The sequence below is a fragment of the Lissotriton helveticus genome, chromosome 3_2 (genome assembly GCF_964261635.1).
Source record: "Lissotriton helveticus chromosome 3_2, aLisHel1.1, whole genome shotgun sequence".
NCBI lineage: Eukaryota > Metazoa > Chordata > Amphibia > Caudata > Salamandridae > Lissotriton > Lissotriton helveticus.
Window position 1 is genome coordinate 463,422,658 of NC_136062.1, and position 18,245 is coordinate 463,440,902.

The 18,245-nt window shown below is 45.8% G+C and overlaps 1 protein-coding gene across 1 annotated transcript in view; it reads left to right on the top strand.

The window, feature by feature from the left end:
* LOC144826169 (astacin-like metalloendopeptidase) overlaps nucleotides 1–5,597 on the top strand; it is a 272,346-nt gene extending 266,749 nt beyond the window's left edge. The window contains exon 15 of the mRNA XM_078684563.1: nucleotides 5,445–5,597. Coding sequence (XP_078540689.1) covers nucleotides 5,445–5,530 — 86 coding nt within the window. The 3' untranslated portion in view covers nucleotides 5,531–5,597. The remainder of the gene's footprint in view (nucleotides 1–5,444) is intronic.
* The last annotated feature ends 12,648 nt before the right edge of the window (nucleotides 5,598–18,245 follow it).

Sequence of the window (18,245 nt, forward strand, 5' to 3'; positions counted from 1 at the left end):
CTCATCCTCCTCGACCTCTCTGCAGCATTTGACACAGTCTGCCACAGCACCCTTTTACAACGCCTCAATAACATCGGAATCCAAGGAAAAGCACTTGAATGGATCACCTCGTTCCTCACCGGAAGAACTCAGAAAGTCCGCCTCCCACCATTCAAGTCCGAGGCCACTGAAGTCATCTGTGGCGTACCACAAGGATCCTCACTCAGCCCCACCCTCTTCAACGTATACATGAGCCCCCTCGCGACTATCGCCCGCCAACACAACCTCAACATCATCTCCTACGCGGATGACACTCAACTAATCCTTTCTCTCACCAATGACCCCAACACCGCCAAAACTAACCTACACGAAGGAATGAAAGAAGTGGCCGAATGGATGAAACAAAGCCGTCTGAAACTGAACTCGGACAAAACAGAAGTCCTCATCTTAGGTACATCCCCCTCTGCATGGGACGACTCCTGGTGGCCGGAAGCCCTCGGAAAGGCACCCATCCCGACAGACCACGCACGGAACTTAGGCATCATACTGGACTCTTCACTCTCAATGAATAGACAAGTCAGCGCCGTATCCTCTTCCTGCTTCAACATTCTTCGCATGCTGAGAAAAACATTTCGCTGGATCCCCACCGAAACAAGGAAAACAGTCACCCATGCTCTGGTCACGTGCCGACTGGACTACGGAAACACCCTCTACGCAGGCATTACCGCTAAACTCCAGAAGAAACTCCAACGAATCCAAAACGCCTCAGCCAGGATCATATTAGACATCCCACGCAACGAACACATCTCCGGTCACCTTAAAGACCTCCACTGGCTACCCGTCAATAAGAGGATCACTTTCCGACTGCTAACCCACGCACACAAATCACTCTACGACATCGGACCAGAATGCCTCAACTCACGACTGTCCTTCTACACCCCCTCCCGCCAACTACGTTCTTCCAGCCAAGCCCTCGCCACTGTACCTCGCATCAACAAGACCACCATGGGCGGCAGATCCTTCTCATACCTGGCTGCTAAAACATGGAACTCACTCCCCGCTTACCTTCGCCTTACCCAGAACCACCTAGCATTCAGAAAGCAGCTTAAAACGTGGATATTTGACAAGTAATCTTCCTCCCCTCTCTAAGCGCCTTGGGACCCTCTGGGTATGTAGTGCGCTATATAAATTCTCTGACTCTGACTCTGACTCTTAGGATAGCCGCTCTTGGCCTCTGTGATGCCTGAGGGACATGGCACTCAAGACTTCGTCAATGTACGCATACCTCAGCAGCCTATCACACTAACTCATGGTTAGGTTTAGTCTTTTACTCGCCTTGGACTGTGGAAAACTCTCACAAATCCAAATATCTCATAGGATTTTGGACCATTCCCCTCTACTCCTTCATCTCGGACCACCCACATCTGGCCAAATGTGGAGTCTAAATGCCTGGTATCTCAAGGTTAAGGCCTTTTCTAGTGCTGAACTTCAAACTTACTTCAACAGTAGCAAGGGTCGGCACTCTGTGAGCATCTAGCAAAGCGACTGTAAAGGGCTTTGCTAGGGGGCGTTTTAGGGCACAGGAGTGTGCTTGCTCCTCTCTTATTACTCAATTGGAAGTGTTTGCCCTTCTCTTGGAATGATGGCTCACGTTTGGTCCCCATTCATCTCCAACAAGGAGACTGGATGTGCTCGATAGATGTTCAAGAATGCATACTTCCATGTTCCAATCACTTTACGCCACCATAAGTTCCCACGCTTCACGGTAGGGTCCAAAGACTAAATTCAGATTAGCCTGGGATGAAGGTAAGCAAGTCTAGTCTTACTTCTCAGAGAGCAAGGCAGTCCTCAGGCAGCAGGGCAAGCAACTAGCAGTAGGACAGTCTGTGTTCTGTGATTTCCACAGGTCTAAAGACCCAAGAGTAGCTCTGAAGGTCCGAAATGTATACCTGGTGCCAGCCTTTATGTGGGGAATTTTCTCTCCTGTCTCACATCTGGCTCCGGAAAGTTCTCCCCTGTCAAGGCTCCACACTGTCTAGAGTGATAAAGACAGATTAGGCCTGGTGTCAGATTCCTTTGTGTGTGCAAGAGGCACAGCACTTTGAAATGTAAGTAGGGTTGGGTACAGCCCCTGCACATTTATCACGCTAGGATGGCCCTTCCTGTCCACACCTAGGCCCCTTGGTGTTACTGTCTGGAAGCAATATACAAACCCCAACAGCAGAGCCATCCACAGTTATGTGATTCAGGACACTTGCAGAAGGCACATGGGACATAAAATTGCCATCTTTCCAAAAGTACCATGCCAAAAGTGGCATTTTCAGAATTGTGATTTAAACTCCAATTTTAACATTAAACAGGATTTCAAACTACAATTCATTTGAGTCTAAATAGTAAATTTTTATTTGCTCCCATTCTAAAGTTATTATACAGTGTTAATTAATGGGATAAATAGTCCTTAAAACAGTGAAAAATTACTTTTGGAGTTTTTCAGCCCTATAATAATTATAATAATAATAAAAAGGGATTTATAAAGCGCATGGTTACGCCATCTCGGTGTGTCCCCGTGCTGGGGTGAGAGAAAATGGCAGCGGCCCGGTTCCATGGTGCCCACCTTGCTTAGCCTGAGAACAAGTAGGTTTTAAGCGCCTTCCTAAACCTAGCTTCAGAAGTCTCCATCCGGAGATTTACAGGGAGTTTGTTCCAATTCTGAGCTGCCAAGAACCGGAAGGATCTACCTACCATTCTGGCCTTCCTCACCTTCGGCACTATCAGCAGGCCAGTCCCACTAGAGCTAAGGGAGCTTCCCGGCACATAGCTGGTGACAAGATCCTTCAAATACGAAGGGCCAGGGTCCTGGGTGATGCGATGGCATGTGCATAATGCTTTAAACATAACTCTTTTCCCAACTGGTAACCAATGCAAGGTATCCAAGGCTTTTTTATAGGCAGCCCTCCTAGGCATGACATGTAAAACTTACAAACTCATGTCTTACCTTTTAGATACAATGCACCTTGCTCTATACGGCCCACTTTAGGGGAGACTTAGAAGAACTAAAAAGAAAAAATGAAGCCTAGTTAAAGGGTCATTTCGCCAGGTAGAAATGGCAGTTTACGAGTGCAGTACAGGCTGCAGCAGCAGGTCTGAGATGGGTTTTAAAATGCTACTTTTGTGGGTGGCACTATGAGGGCTACAGGCCCACTAGTAGAATTTAATTTACAAGCCTGGGTATATGTGGTACCATATACAAGGGACTTACAAGTAAATTAAATGTGCTAATTAGGTGGATCCCTATTTTACAATTGTTTTAGGGAGAGAATACAAGCTCTTTAGTACTGATAGCAGGGAGAAAATGTACAGAGTCCTAATGCCAACAAACATGTGTTTAGCAACAGAAAGCAAAAAAATTGGGGCTGACACTCCAAAAAGGGCAAGATACAACAATTAGGCCATGGTCCAGTGACACTGTGAGACTGTGCATGTCTTTCTGGTGGGTTGAGCGCAGGGTTGGTCCACTGGCCAGGTCCTGCAGCCCAAGTCTGTACACAGCAGTTTGTAGCTCCATAGTGGGTTGGGGGTAGGGATTGGCCACAGATAGGGCTCTGCAGCCAAACACTACTGTACAAAGAAGGAGTGTATTAAGACCATGCCTGTGCCACACAGTGGGTTGAGTGTACAGTGGCATATTTTGGGGAACCGGGGGGTGGGGGGGGGCACGGGTTTTGGGGGCAGTGGCCTCCCCCCGCTATCACCTGCCATCTCGGCGGAAAGAGCAAGCCCCCCGGCTCCTCACTGTGCTTGCTGCAAGGCAGCAAACGGAGAAAATACTTGTCAATAAACCCCACCATAACCTCACTGCTGCTATTTAATGCGGATGCCGTGGGGCAGCAAACGAGGGACCGCCACGGCTGGCCAGAGGGTTAGCTACGTCACTGAGTGTAGGGCTTGGCTGCAAACCTGGGCCACCAGTCATTCCCCGCTATGAGCATCAGGGGATGGGCTCTTGATAGTTTGGATATAGTGCCCAGTCATAAACTAGAATATTCTGCCAGCCCCTGCTGCGCATGGCCTAAGGCCACATGCAATAAGATTTGACTGCAAGGTAGGCTTAAATAGGGAAATATAAACACATAGGTGTTAGATGTGGTATAGCATCCAAAATTATATATAGTGGTATAGCACCTAAAATGAACTGGAAAAAAAACTGTCTTGGTAAGTTATGGTTTTTTTGCTTACACATCAATGTATGCTTATAAACCTGAGGTGTTCTCAGACAAAACATATTAAAACTTAAATGCTGCTGAAACTGGTCAGTTATAGTTAGGTGAGGAAACTATAACTTATCCCCCAATGCATTGCCCATGACCTCTCACATGGTGGTGGTACATGTGGCATTGTTGATGATATAACACCTGACATTATATATCATCTCACCCCTATGGATCTTCCTAAAGATACATCACTCATCAAAACTAGCAGTTGATGTTCAGTAAAGTCAAGGGAAACTGCCAGCCAGACATATTTCCACACCAGTAAACAATAGGTGCCAGTAGGAGCTTTACGGTGTCTAAAGCCTGCATTGATCTTTAGACTAATGACTCAGATGCTACATGGAGCTATCTTGATATAGGTGGGGTAATACCGCATAACGAATACAGCTAACGTTTTCACACCTGTGCATGATTTATCTCTGACAACAGATGTGCTGTTGATGATAAGCCCCGGAGCGGACCGTGCACGGCTAGGTATCCGGCGAGATCCTGTCTTGTGGGAAAACTCCCAGACGGGCCCCGGTTCCAGCTCCATGGAATATTTTCCTTGTTTACCACAAGTTTGCACTGATTAAAGAACTATCAACATGGTAAAACCGTGAGTTCCCATCTTTTAGAATTGACCATAGGTCAGGGTACGCCTTAGCGCGCGTATACCGCCATGGTCCATCATTTCACGTAGGTCCTGATGAATGCTTAGCAGACATTGCTATTGATAAGCAGAAACATGTTCATGTGAACCATTTCTTTTACTTTATCGGATCTCCTAACCCCATTGTCTAGTTAGTATTGGTCCGTCACCTGTTTTTACTAGTACCCAAATCACCTAGAAATAAAGTTTTGAAGGGAGTATTTGGCTACTTTTTAACTTGCACTAATTCACTTGCACAACTTCACAACCCGCTCCGCTGCAATCGCAGGCGTCGCAGCACACCGGAACGGCATTCGGCTGATCCGGTGGGGACCCAATGATGAAGCATGTCACCAACCAGGTTGGTGAGTGAGGGTCCTTTTAATAACTTCTGAGTGTTTCTTTCATTGTGTATTTTGCTTATGTAGTCACTCTTTCGTTGCTATTGTATAGTACCCCTGGGGGACTGAGAGTGGCCTCCTCCCTCACTCTCTTGTTGCTTGAAGATAAGCCCACAACACCAACTTGAAAGCTGACATTTATTTTCCAATTTCTAATTGCAGTGAAAGCAGAGAACTCAAGCTGGTGCACAAAGAATCCGATGAAGATGGCATCTGACAACCCATCACTTGAAGAATCTACTACATAGACTTGTTACATTTTCTTACCTGTGACTCATCCTTGATTCTTCATTCTGAATTTCTCCTCTTGTCAGTTTTAGTCGAGATTGGTATCCAGACTTTCACTAAAACTCCAGAAGTTCCTCTGTATTCCTTTCCTCAATGCAAGGGTAGAGTAGGTGATGTTTTGGATGTTCTTCAGAAATTTCAGCACCCCAGCCGTACCCAAAGGATATTTCTAGTCCATCCAGAGACCATCTTAAACTAATCCCTTTCAGCCCCTATCTCTTCTCATCCATACAGTTCTCTAACAACATGGCTAAACTATTTGCTAAATCTCTGTAAGGATATTTCAGATACTTACTCACTAACTTTCTATAATCCTAAAATTCCAATAAGTGGTCCAGGCTTCACTGGTGCATCACACGCATAACTGAGCACATGAACTGAAGGTTTGTTACCTTTGCTCCAACTACAAAAGGCAGAATGTACCCTTACCTACTACTGAGTCATTGCACTGTGCTATCGAGGCAGCTATACCAATGTCCCCTTAAGAGTCTATGGGCAAGATGCATCAAAGGGTTTTGCCCTTCTGTGTCTATCCTGTGATTGCATCAGAAATATGTATGCTTTTGGGTCTTACACTTTATCTTTTCTAAGGTATAGTATGGTTAAAATACTTTGTAATAAATATGAAAGATCCTGATAATCATAACCCTTTACTAAGTGCAATTGGTTTCATTGTCCCCACACTCAGCAGTGTTCCAGGCAGGATCTCCAGTGGTCCTCATCTTTATGTTCAGACTCTTTTTGATTGCCTGGTAATATGACATTATTGCCTTCTTGACTTAAGGATGTTGCAATTTCAGCCTTAACTCACATTTCACCTTTTTTGATGGTCGTATCCTATCTGTTTGCTCTTTTCATTGCTTTGCAAGAAGAGATTAAGGGCCATATGTAGGTAATCTCTGTTTACCGATTCTTAAATACCGAATTTTACCGATTCGGTATTTAAGAATCGGTAAATAATATGTAGGTAAAAATTCGGTAAATTTTACCGAATCGGTAATATTCCGTATTACCGATTCGGTATTTACCGATTCGGTAATCCCCATTCATTCCTATGGGCCTAGGAATGAATGGGAAGCCACTCACTATTACCGATTCGGTAAATACCGAATTGGTAATAGGGGGAGCATATCCAAGGGTGGCAGGGTGTCACATTGACACCCTGTTGCACCCCTGAATCGTGCATTTGTGCACATGTGGCGCACCTACTGGCCCTAAGGGCTTTTTAAAGGTATTTGATATTTACCACCAACTTGTAGTTGGTGGTAAATAACGAATCCTTAAATCCAAAATGCACTCACTTGAGTGATCCCTACATAGGATTTGAGAATTCGGTATTTTACCAATTCAGTATTTTAAGAATACGGTAATTTAACGATTACTTAAATCACAGATTCTGTAAATTACCAAATCCTTAAATCCAGCCACCTACATTAGAATAAGCTAAATACCGGTCGTTAACGGGAAATTTACCGATTTTCGACTGTTACCGACCGGTATTAAGCTAACTACATATGGCCCTAAATGCCTAATTTTGAACTGGCCTGGGTCTACTACTCAGAATAAGTTATGTTTGGTTGGATGATGGGTCAGGGACTTTGAACACACTTGCAACTCCAAATGTGTCCAGCAACTGGGCACCTGTACACCCGCATATTGCTGTTTAAATCACACAGACCAGGCACATTGGGTAACTGCCTCTCCCCTGCTCGCAGGAGCCACTTCTGCGTAGCGGGTACATAATCCACAGCTTTCTATAATTCTGCATTAAACAAATGGTTAGGTTGGCCTCTGAAGCACCCCTCATTGTAGAGAGGTGAAGTGGTGGATGGGATATCCTATGCAAACACATGCTAATTATTGGGAAGGATAAACGATCAGCCCTAGATGCGACTGACCAGGTGACGTATGCCTTTATGAATAAATATCCTCAGAAAAGTATTGCCTGAAGTTCTGGGAAGCCCAAAAACATATATACAAGTCTTGGGAGGATTTTGTGGGCCTGTCAAAAAAAGGCACTGGATGGCTGGTAAAGTAGACACTTATGATTTTGTGTATAATTTAATTATGCATGAGCACATCTTGAGTAATAGCTTGACTGAGTTACACCACCACCTAATAGAGTCAAAGCTCACTGTGCCCAGAGACCTTGAGAAAGGAGCTGAGCCATAGCTTAGCACCAGAGTGTCCAGGAAGGTACTTTGTAATGACCCCAAGAACAGTGGTCAATGCTCTCCTCTGCAGACCACTTTTGAGTAGAAGCTGGGGCGTTTTGGAGGGAAGAAGCCCATGGGGCCATATTACCAGGCCCGGCATCATGACTGTCTTCATAAAAAGGCACAAGAGGTGGAACTCTGTATGTACCACGAAGCGACCCACAGGTGGTTAGCCCAAAGGGGTGACTAGATACATTATTTACAGGAAAGAGGGTGGATCATAACCTAATATTCCTTAGCTGAGAGGTGGACCAAGAATATAAGCTTATGATCCCTGAGGGGGTAGACATAATTTCCCAGGAGGTCAAAGTAAATGGGATACCTGTGCCAGTCATACCATGGTGGTAGCAGCACAGGCCTATAGAGTTCCGTAGGCCCCTGGGTAGAAATAGGTCCGACTAATGGCCATGGTATCCTACGAATGGGAAGGGGCACTTGCCCAGAGGAGGGTCATTGTTAGTCCCCAGCTGCCGATTGACTGCATCCATTGCAATGAGCTTCCACCAAGGAGAAAAGAGCTGAGAGGGTGACTGTCCACGGCGCCTCAAAAACACAGATCTTTGGAGGTGCTATGCCTAAATGGAGGCTACAGATACCCAGATAACAGGAAGGGTTCAGAGGTGGATGCTATCCACAGTGGGTGAACCAGAGGGTCAAGAGTTACCTACTGTGAGAGGTGAACACAACAAGACTGACGCTGGTGAGCCACTATTGGCATGGAGGTGCTGCCTGCGCTGTCTCAGAGACAGACCAGGAGACGTGCTGGGGAGGCTCCTCCACTAGGACGGATGAGCGTCACCCCATTGCTTTCTCGCAGTGCGAGAAGAAGGAACATAAAATGGTAATAACTTTAAGTTATTACCATTTTATGTTTGGATGCGGGCAGGCAGGTCAGCGGGGCTGCTTTGCGAGCACTGCAGTGATTCTGCCCAAGAACAGAACTATGCACAGGATTATAGGACCTTGGTGTATAGCGACTAAGTCATCCTACCACCTTAGTACCCATAAGCCCTGGCCCGACTATCTATAGTGTCTCACTTGCTCTCCTACTCACTCACAGAGAAACAAATGATTAGACACCCCAGAAGACAACACTCCCAGATATATAGATTTTGTTCATGGATCATAACAGACACTTCATGTTGAATAATGTCAATGACGGATGATACAATATTATCCAAAATATATATGGGAAGACACTGTATTAATGATGTTATCGACAACTGCAAGAACGTTTTCTAAATTAGCTTGGTCAATTTGGCACAGACTAACTGATGCTTCCGTATGCGACAGTTTCCAAAATTCTCTGTCTGCTGAATAAATAAAACGTTTTGTTCGAGGGGATTGCGGACCAAAAAGAAAATCAACCAAATCAATGTTACCTGACAAAAGAGAAAGATGCTGCTTGACAGAGGGCAATGTGGATAGGTTCCAACCATTTTTGACACAAGTTACCTACTGAATATGCGGTGACCGTATGAGAATGTGGGAAACGTGGATCAGGTCTACTTTGTGTAAACCCTTTTGTGTTATTCAGAAAATGCAATTGACATGCATTGGAGCTTGTTGGCCACAGTAACCATCCCAAGTGGTCTAATTTAGAAGAGTTAAGTGTGCCATTTTGAAACAGGACCACTAAGTCGTCAATGGTGTAATTGGTATGTGTTTGCCATGCGTCATAAATAGCCAATAATGGAATTGAGGGAGTATTTTGATTTGTGGCCATTTTTAAAAAGAAACAAGTAGTTTGTTGTAGCGTGTCATTAAAAGAAATAAGATTTGAGACGGTATCAGACATGCACAATGCAATGATTCAGTGACCTGCACTTGCCAATCTTTAGTAAACCAAAAGGATTTTAAATCAATTGTGTCCTTCCAATGCTCAGAACCCTTCACGGACAAATCATTACTCAAGGACAGGGAGTACACTAATTTAGTGTGTCAACATAAGTTTAGTTTGTGACAGCATCTTTACTTTATAAAAATTGAACTAAGGATCAGAAAGATTGTAACCAGAAAAATAAATAAACTTATTCTGTTGGGTTTTTGAACTCCCTTGCAAAGGTGCTGGGCAATGCTCCCACTGGGTATAATTAAAAAATGGTATAAATCAGCATAATTTGCACAATTCAAATACAAATCTTCAGTGTCAAAAGCAGTGTAATATTTCAAATTAGAGAACAATGAATGAACTGCATGAACAATCCAGTCATCAGTGTGTATGCCAGGCAAAACTCCTAATGATCCCGTGTAACCAGCACTGTGATGTATCAGTATAGTGATGTGTGTTATATTGCATGATATTCTATGACTGCTATACACACATGCATTTGTCATAATGATCTGCATGCACTATTGCTACGAACCTGTATTGTTAAGCTGCTGGAGGAAAGTAGGATCTGCTTCCATGGTCACCCCCACTTTTGCTGGTGTCATTATATTTTACTGACTAGTCTGACTAGGATCCTGCTAATCGGGACCCCAGCCTCTGTGCTTATTACCTTAATTGGACATTGTGAGTACTTAGGTACACTCCAGATTGTCTACGGGTGTACCCTTGTAGGTCCCAAGTATATGTTACTAAGGTACGCAGGGCATTGATACACCAGGGGTCTCCCATGGGATGAAGCATGTTTTGTGCCACCCATGAGAGACCACTCAAATTGTGACTACATGCCTGCCATTACAGCCTGTGTAAGCTAGTTCTAGCACCACTTACAACAGATATAAGTGTCCTTATACCTGTACTTAAAATCTATAAGTCACCCCTAAGGTACGCCTTTCAATCCTGAAGGCAGGGTGATCGGTTCTAAGTGTGAGGGTGTCCCTGCATGAGCAAGGCACCCCTACATCCTTCGGAGTCCATTCTCCTAGGTTGTAAGTGCACCTGCCATTAAGATACATAGAGTGGCCATGCGTCATTACACGATGGCTACCTCTAAACTGACTGTGACAAACTCTGTTGTGTTTGGTATCTAACATATTGGAATCATACCCCCACACCGTAAACGGTACAGGAGTTACGGTGTGGGGGTAAGATTCCATGCACTGTAAAGTTCCTCCGGGATGCCCTCAGTGCTCCCGGTACCAGTTTTCTAGACCCAGACAGCAAACTATGGCTGCTACCGACCAGAGACACGATTCTGCCCTGATGCCGATGAGCCAAGCTTGAGCAGGGTAAGGCAGGACAATAGATATCCTGTTACAAGGAGCTGTGACCACCTCCCAGACAGGACTTAGTTTATTGGTACAGGGTGGGGGTGCTTGCCAGTGCCAGTAAGACAGCTTGAAGGGCATATTTGATGCCCACCTTGCATACTCCAGTTCAAACCCGTTTCAGGGAGCTGTTGGCCCCGGCTTGAAACTGGAGAAAGGACATGAGAGTATCCTCCCCACTGTCCAGCCCTTCCTCTGCAAGGGACCCCTAAATCATCCCAACCCTTTCCTTAGGGTACTTAAAGGCTTATCTGTGGGTGGGTCCCAAGATCCGTCGTGGCACTCTGGACATCGCTGGACTTTGCTTTGGGAACTGAGACTGCAACTGGTCTCATTGTCCTGCTACAACATCTGAGCTTGTGCTCCATACAGTTTCTTTACAAGGCCCGTGGACATCAAAGACACCTAAGGGGATCTCCCTTCGAGTGAAGGAGTCATTTCCCTACATCGGCAGACACTGCAATGAAGCCGACCAGTCTGCTATTCCTGAGCTCCTACGGACCCTGAAAGCTTCAGCAACTCAGGTGGTGGTTCAGTAACTCACTAGAGGCCTGAACTGTCTTCCTAGCAAGTTGAAGATCTGTATCCCTCGTTGGAACTGCTGGAGCTGCGCTCCTGTGTACTGTGTCGACTTGCCAGTGCCAAGGCTTGTTGACTCTCCGCTTCAGAGATCTACAGGCTCCAAGAAGCTCCAGCCTCAAGCATCTTCTGCAGCCAAGATGTTTGCCTGCACTGCATCCTTTGTGCCGTGGGCCTTCATCCTTTGGCGAGCTGCTCGAGGTCCTCTTGTGACTTCTCTGCCTCCAGCCTGTGGGTCTTATTTGGCTCCAGTGGGCTCCCCTGCTTTGTTGGGGCATGCTCCGACTTGGTGACCCTGCTGATTGCTGACCCCTTGGCTCTCGACATCCAATGTGGAACAGCTCATGAATGCCGCCTGGTCTTCTACATCATCGCCTGGTCTGTACAGCTGAAATTTTAAGGGCACCGTCAACTCTCCTGCATCCCCAACATCGGTGGACTTTTGTCTTCCCTGCCTCCTGGTCCCTCCTGAGTTGCATAGACTCTGTCCCCTCTGCTTGCAGGTACCTCTCGTCCCGAATCCACCTTTGGGTTCCACCGGACACTTTATCCTTCTTCGGCAGCGGCATCTTTTCTGAAGTCATCCATTGTGGTCTATGGTGGTGTCTGACATCATTTCACACCTATGCATCCAGCTTTCCTAGGGTATGTATCCTGGTTCCTCTGGTATCCATGGGCGGAGTGACTCTCTAACCTTCCATCTTCCACAGTGTTTCTTTGGGCGGAGTGACTCTCCAACCTTCCATCTTAAATGGTGTTTCTTTAGAATCCGCTGGGAAGGGTCCTTCTTCTTTAAAAGTGCAACTACAACTTATCTAATGACTTCTATTGAAGAAGCGGTTGTGCTCCCACTCTGCACACGACCTCCATGGGATTCCCAGATACCCACCTTGGGTGGTTCCTTGGGTCCTCGACTCTTCTAAGTCTTCTGTATCCATCCTTGATTTTAGTTGTGATTTGCATTCCTCTATTTTGCCATATGGTTTAGTCTCCCCTTGGAGACCACAGTGTAGATTGTGCTACTTATGTATTCTATTGACAACGTTTTGTGTTTATATCTCCCGGTAGGGTATAATACATTGTGTTAGTGAGTGTTAAAAAATATATATTTTTTTAAACTTCACTGAGTGGTTCTTTTTCACGTCTCCTATACCATAAGATTAAGTACTGGTAATACAAGCTGCTTTACTCTCCTTCTGGACTAAGCCTGAAAGCTTCTCTCCACAGCTACAACTTAGAGAGCTTTCTAAGGTTGTCTAAGACAACTAAAATCACCATAAGGGCTGTCTGGATTAGTTCAGGGTGCTACACTTACATAAGTGAGCACCATATACTAAGCCAGCCTCTCACATTGGTGTGCAGCGGTTGGGATTCAAGCCTGCATTGTTTTTTCCAGCTGATCTAGGTGTGGATCAATTGCAAAACTATCATTAGCATTAGGCACATATAATACTTTCTAGGCTAAGTAAGTTCTACTGAACTGTTAGATTCGTTGTTAATGGTCTAGCACAACACTTTCTCCAATCTTAGGAAGTTTAGCTTACACTAGGGTAGGTAGGTGCAACACCATACTACACCTAGTGACCAATCCTTTAGTTGGGGATACCAGTGCACCCCAGTCTACTAAGTACAGTGGCCTGAAGTTCCATAAACTAAGGACCCTGTGTAGCCTTAGGAGAATAAAGTCAGGTAACAACCCCACTTCTAAGCTGCTCTTAGAGCTACTTCATCAGGATAACAAGAATCCTGGAGGGGCAGAAGAACAGGACCATGTGGGTGGGGATGCTCCTGAAGAGGGGCACAAAGGTTTCCCCTAGTGACCTCAATCCAGAGCATGGCCAAGAAGAGTCTAATGACTCCACATTGGCAAACTCAGATCCCCAGGGAATAGTGCAGATGGCACAGAGTGTGTCCCCTTTATTCCTCCTGGAAGGGTTCAGAATAGGTAAAGGAGGTCTAGATCTCCTTCTGTTTAGTCTAGTGCTTCAGACACTTCTATAGGGACCTCCATATCTAGCAAGAGGGAGAACTCCTTGGAAAGAGAGTACCAAATGATCAAACTTGGGAAAGTTAGACTATAGCTCAGGCGAGATCAGTTGACCCTTGAGAAGGGGACCCTGGAAGTGCAGAAATTGGGACTAGAGTCCCATTGTGGCACAATAGTCTCCCTAGAATCAGGGAACCATCCTTCAACAATAGGAACCTGAGCAGGATAGCCCCTTCTTTACCAGAAGGGGTATGATACCCATGAATGGATCACTGCAATGGAGAGGGCCAATACAGTTCAGACGATCCTTCAAGGGCAGTGGGCAGCTATCCTGTGGCTCTCCTTTACTAAAAAAGGTAGAGATAAGCTCCTCTCTGTTAGAGAAGAGGATGCTGACGCGTATTCAGTCCTGAGAGTGCCCTCATAGGGGTTTGGTTTAACCACTGAGCAATACAGGATTACGTTCAGAGACACCCAGAAGGCACACAGCTAAGCCTAGGTAGATTTCATTGATAGTGCTGTTAAAGCTCAGGAAGTCTGGCTTCATGGAAGCAATGTGCAGGACTATGAAGGATTGTACAATTTGTTAATGAGAGAGCACATCCTTAATAGCTGTAAAAACCAACCTTTTGCACCAGTACCTGGTGGAATCTGATCTGACCTCTCTCCAAGAATTGGGAAAGAAGGCAGACAATGGGTCCGCACCAGTTTTAAGCAGAAAAACCATGGTGGTGGAGGTGACCAGAAGGAGCAAGATTCTTCTAAACCCCAGGAGATTGGTGGGGTGAAAGGCAAATACAAAAATAAGTCTTCTCAAGGTCCCCAAAATCCTGCATCTTGGGGTGAGTCCCAAAACTCCAAGAAGGGAAAAAAGATAACCTGGGTGTTATGTATGTAAAGTAAAGACCCATTGGACAAAGGATGCTGATTGTCTAAAGACCAAGGAAACTATTACTACTGCCCCTAAGGCAACTGTGCCTCCTCGCACCAGTACAAGTTGTAGTACAGCAACCAGGGGATTAGTTGGGTTAACCTTGGGTTCTGAGCTGGATACAGACATAGTCAGAACTCCAACTCATACTGTTCTAGTCTGTGATGGTGGCATTGATCTTGCCACCTTGCTAGTAAGAATCACAAACTTGGGGAAGGACAGGCAACAGCCTTTAATCAATGGAAAGGAAGCAATAGCTTTCAGGTACACAGGGGCCAGTGTCACAATGGTGACAGAGAAACTTGTGCCCCCTGAGCAAATCATATTTGGACAAATGTACCAAGTAACCAACACTAGATATGTCAGGACTGATCATTCCTTGGCAGTTGTTAATCTTAGCTGGGGAGGGGTAATTGGACCTAAGAAAGTTGTAGTATCTCCAGACCTACCTGTAGAGTGTCTGTTGGGAAATTATTTAGAAACTTTAAAAACAAAAAATATTGTTTGCATTTATATGTCAAATGCAGTAAGATAACCATAACGTTAACAATAGCCCCACCGCTGCGACAGCATTCGAATCGAAAGAATACATGCCGCAGACTTACTCCCATAGCATAGAGCAACCACAATATGCAAATGCCTAACCCAGACTCCTTTTGGCCACAACTTAATGCTTAGCCATTGCCTTCAGCTGCGTGAGCGCTCACTACAATGTCTAGCAGTCAACCCCTATGTGGGTAATGTATTATGGTGTGGCCTAGCGGCATCATCTGTGTCAGCCGATAGTAAGTACAACACCACAGGTTCTCAGATGTCATTGGGCTGATTTGCAACAGGCATTGGGTCCCAGTATGCTGTCAGCTGTTGCTGTCAGTATGAAAGATCGGCGAGCCAGGCACGTTTTGTCAGGGGGGCCTCCCGACCCAAATGCATCGCTCCCCCACTGTTAGCCAGCAGTAGCAGCATTGTGACTAACCACCTGCTTCTCACTGGGATCTCTTCAACAAAGCCTGATAGACATACAATGGGATCAGGGCTAATTAAGGTTCCAGGGATGAAGCCTGCCGCATCACATATCTCCGCCCAGAAGGTAGCCATCTTTGGACATGTCCATGCTAGGTGCAAAAAGGTGGAGTCGGAGCAATGGCATCTTAAGCAGCGAGAGTTCGCTACTAGTCCGATTTTGTGAATTTGCGCTGGTGTGCAGTATATTCTGTGTATGTAGTTGAAATGTATCAGATGACGTATGTAATTGGGGGGCAGTTTTTCAGTTTGTCCACAGCAGTACTGCCATTGTGCGTCAGATACATCAAATTGTAGGTCACTCGTCCAAGCCATGCAGGCCCTTCAGTTTCTGTAGGTGTCACTGCTTGCATAAGCATATAGAATCTAGTGATAAGTTTACGTGGTGATGCACCTACTCCAGCGCAGCTAAGGCATGGGGCGGGGTGGGAAATGTATTGTATAACGCACAGCAGGTGGCCTTTATTTGATAGTAAAGCAGTGCATCCGTCAGTGTAGTGGTGCTGTTTTTGTGGCCGTGAGGCAGGGGAGAAATGATACCCCCTGGTTCAGATCTGCAAATTGTTGAACACCGTGTGTCACCATGCACTTGATGGCGCGTTTTCCTGCAGAGGGGGAAAATGTGGTCGTTTGATAACGAAATTGATGGGGCGTACAGTGGCGGTGAGCCTGATCTCCGCTGGTGCCCATCCCACGCCCAGCACACGCACTCCACCGTGCTGAATTAATCTTTTGGAGCTCTATATTTTTTTTACAGCGTCGTTTTAAGTGGCCACTGCAGTGCTTGATGGTGTTGTATTGCAAGATGGGATGGAAATGTGGTAGGGTGCAGCCAATTACGTGCAAATTGTACCTGCGCACACAACGCGTATAATGCCATATCCTGTTCCCCTCAGTCCTCCGCACGCAGGTGGGATAGTAAGTCATTCGTGGATACCCTCGGCTGTGTAATATTATATTGCAACTGCTTGAGGAACTGAGCAGTGAGCAGGAGTGGGATGTTTAGAAAAAGGTGCAAGAATTTCGGGAGAACCACCTTCTTGGCAATGGCTATACAGCCCGCAAGGGACAGTAGCAATCTATTCCACACCTGGAGGCATGTTTACAGCCAGTCCATTGCTCTGCAATAGTTGGCTTTCCATAGTTCTTCTGGGTCCATGCTAAGCCATACACCCAGGTATTTTGCAGGCTCAGTTGCCCACTTAAGGGGGTACTCAGTTTCGTACAGGCCAGTGGCCTCAGTTAGTGGAAACAGAATCGATTTGGACCATTTTACCTGGATTCCAGAGTAGCCCCTGTAGCAGATCACTTCGCGTATCAATGGCTCTAAATTTGTTCTTGGATCCCGTACATAGAGTGCCACATCGTTGCCATACATGGAGACCACTAGGCCGCCTGTGATGAAACTGATACCCCGATTAGCATGGTGCTGCCGCAGCCGGACCGCCAATGGCTGCATAGCGATGGTGAAAAGCAGTGGCAATAGGGGGCATCTTTGCCGAGTTTCATGTATAATATTTATTGGTTCCGATATTTGGCAATTTAACCTGATACGTGCAGTGGGGAAAGTGTATAGAAGGTGGATTTTGGATACATAGTTGTGACTTAGCCCCAACCGTTGTAGCAATGGAAATAGATAGGACCAGTCTAGTGTATCAAAAGCTTTGGTGGCGTCCTGTAAGACTGCCACCGCTGACAAGTCCGGGTGGAGGTTCCGCATAATCGCAAAGATAGTACGAAGATTGTGTGGTGCGTCCCGGGATAAAGCCCGACTGATCCAAGCGTACGATCTGCGGCAATAGGGGAACCAGTGGGTTTGCTAATATTTTCGTATAGATTTTGTTATCGATATTTATCAAGGACAATGGGCGATATGAATCACAAGATTCTGCCGGCTTATCAGGTTTTGAAGTACTGGGGTTTTAAGAACCCAGCGGTGCCAGGGAACACACCCTAAGACTTCGAGTCCTTCCTGTCCCAGACTACAGAAACACAGAGTCTTCTTGGTGAAGTCAACGATCGAATTTATTGGCTGCAGCCAGTAACAGGTTTCCTAGAAGTACAACACGGTGTATATTCTCAGGAGTCTGCTCAACCTTACAAAGCCAGCCATCCCTTTTTATACAAAATATTATGCTTTAGGCAAACATTCCTTATTTTACAGTTGACCATTCACATATTTTGATGACAAAGAAAAAGCAGATTCATGATGACAAGCCCGTTTTCAGTTTGTCCAGCCCACAATCAATTTCCCGGCAAGGCCCAACATTTTCATCAGATATCGGATGGACCCCTAATAAACTCGGGCACCTCCTCCCCTTAAAGCAGGTCATAAAGAAGGAAACAGAGACAGGTGTGTGTAAGATTAGGCGCGGTTTGGATGTGATGAAGGGTTTATGGTATGCTGTGCCTTGATACTAATCTCGATCGGCCACTGGGAAAGGAACTGACCGAACAGGTTTGGCTTCGGGCAGTGGAGTCAGCTTGCCCAGGTCACACAAAAGTCAGCAAAGGTGTACGTGTTCTTAAGACTCGCTTTGGCCTTAGTCATCGGCCTATGTGAGGGCAACCACTAAAATGGCTGCCATGTACAAAATGGAACCCGAGGGTTCAGGACGGATCACCCTGATTTCAGGGTGATCTCGCCACTCGAATACGCCGAAAATGCTCGTATATAGTGTACTCGTCATTCTCGGTCCGCTGATACCAACATCGTCATGATA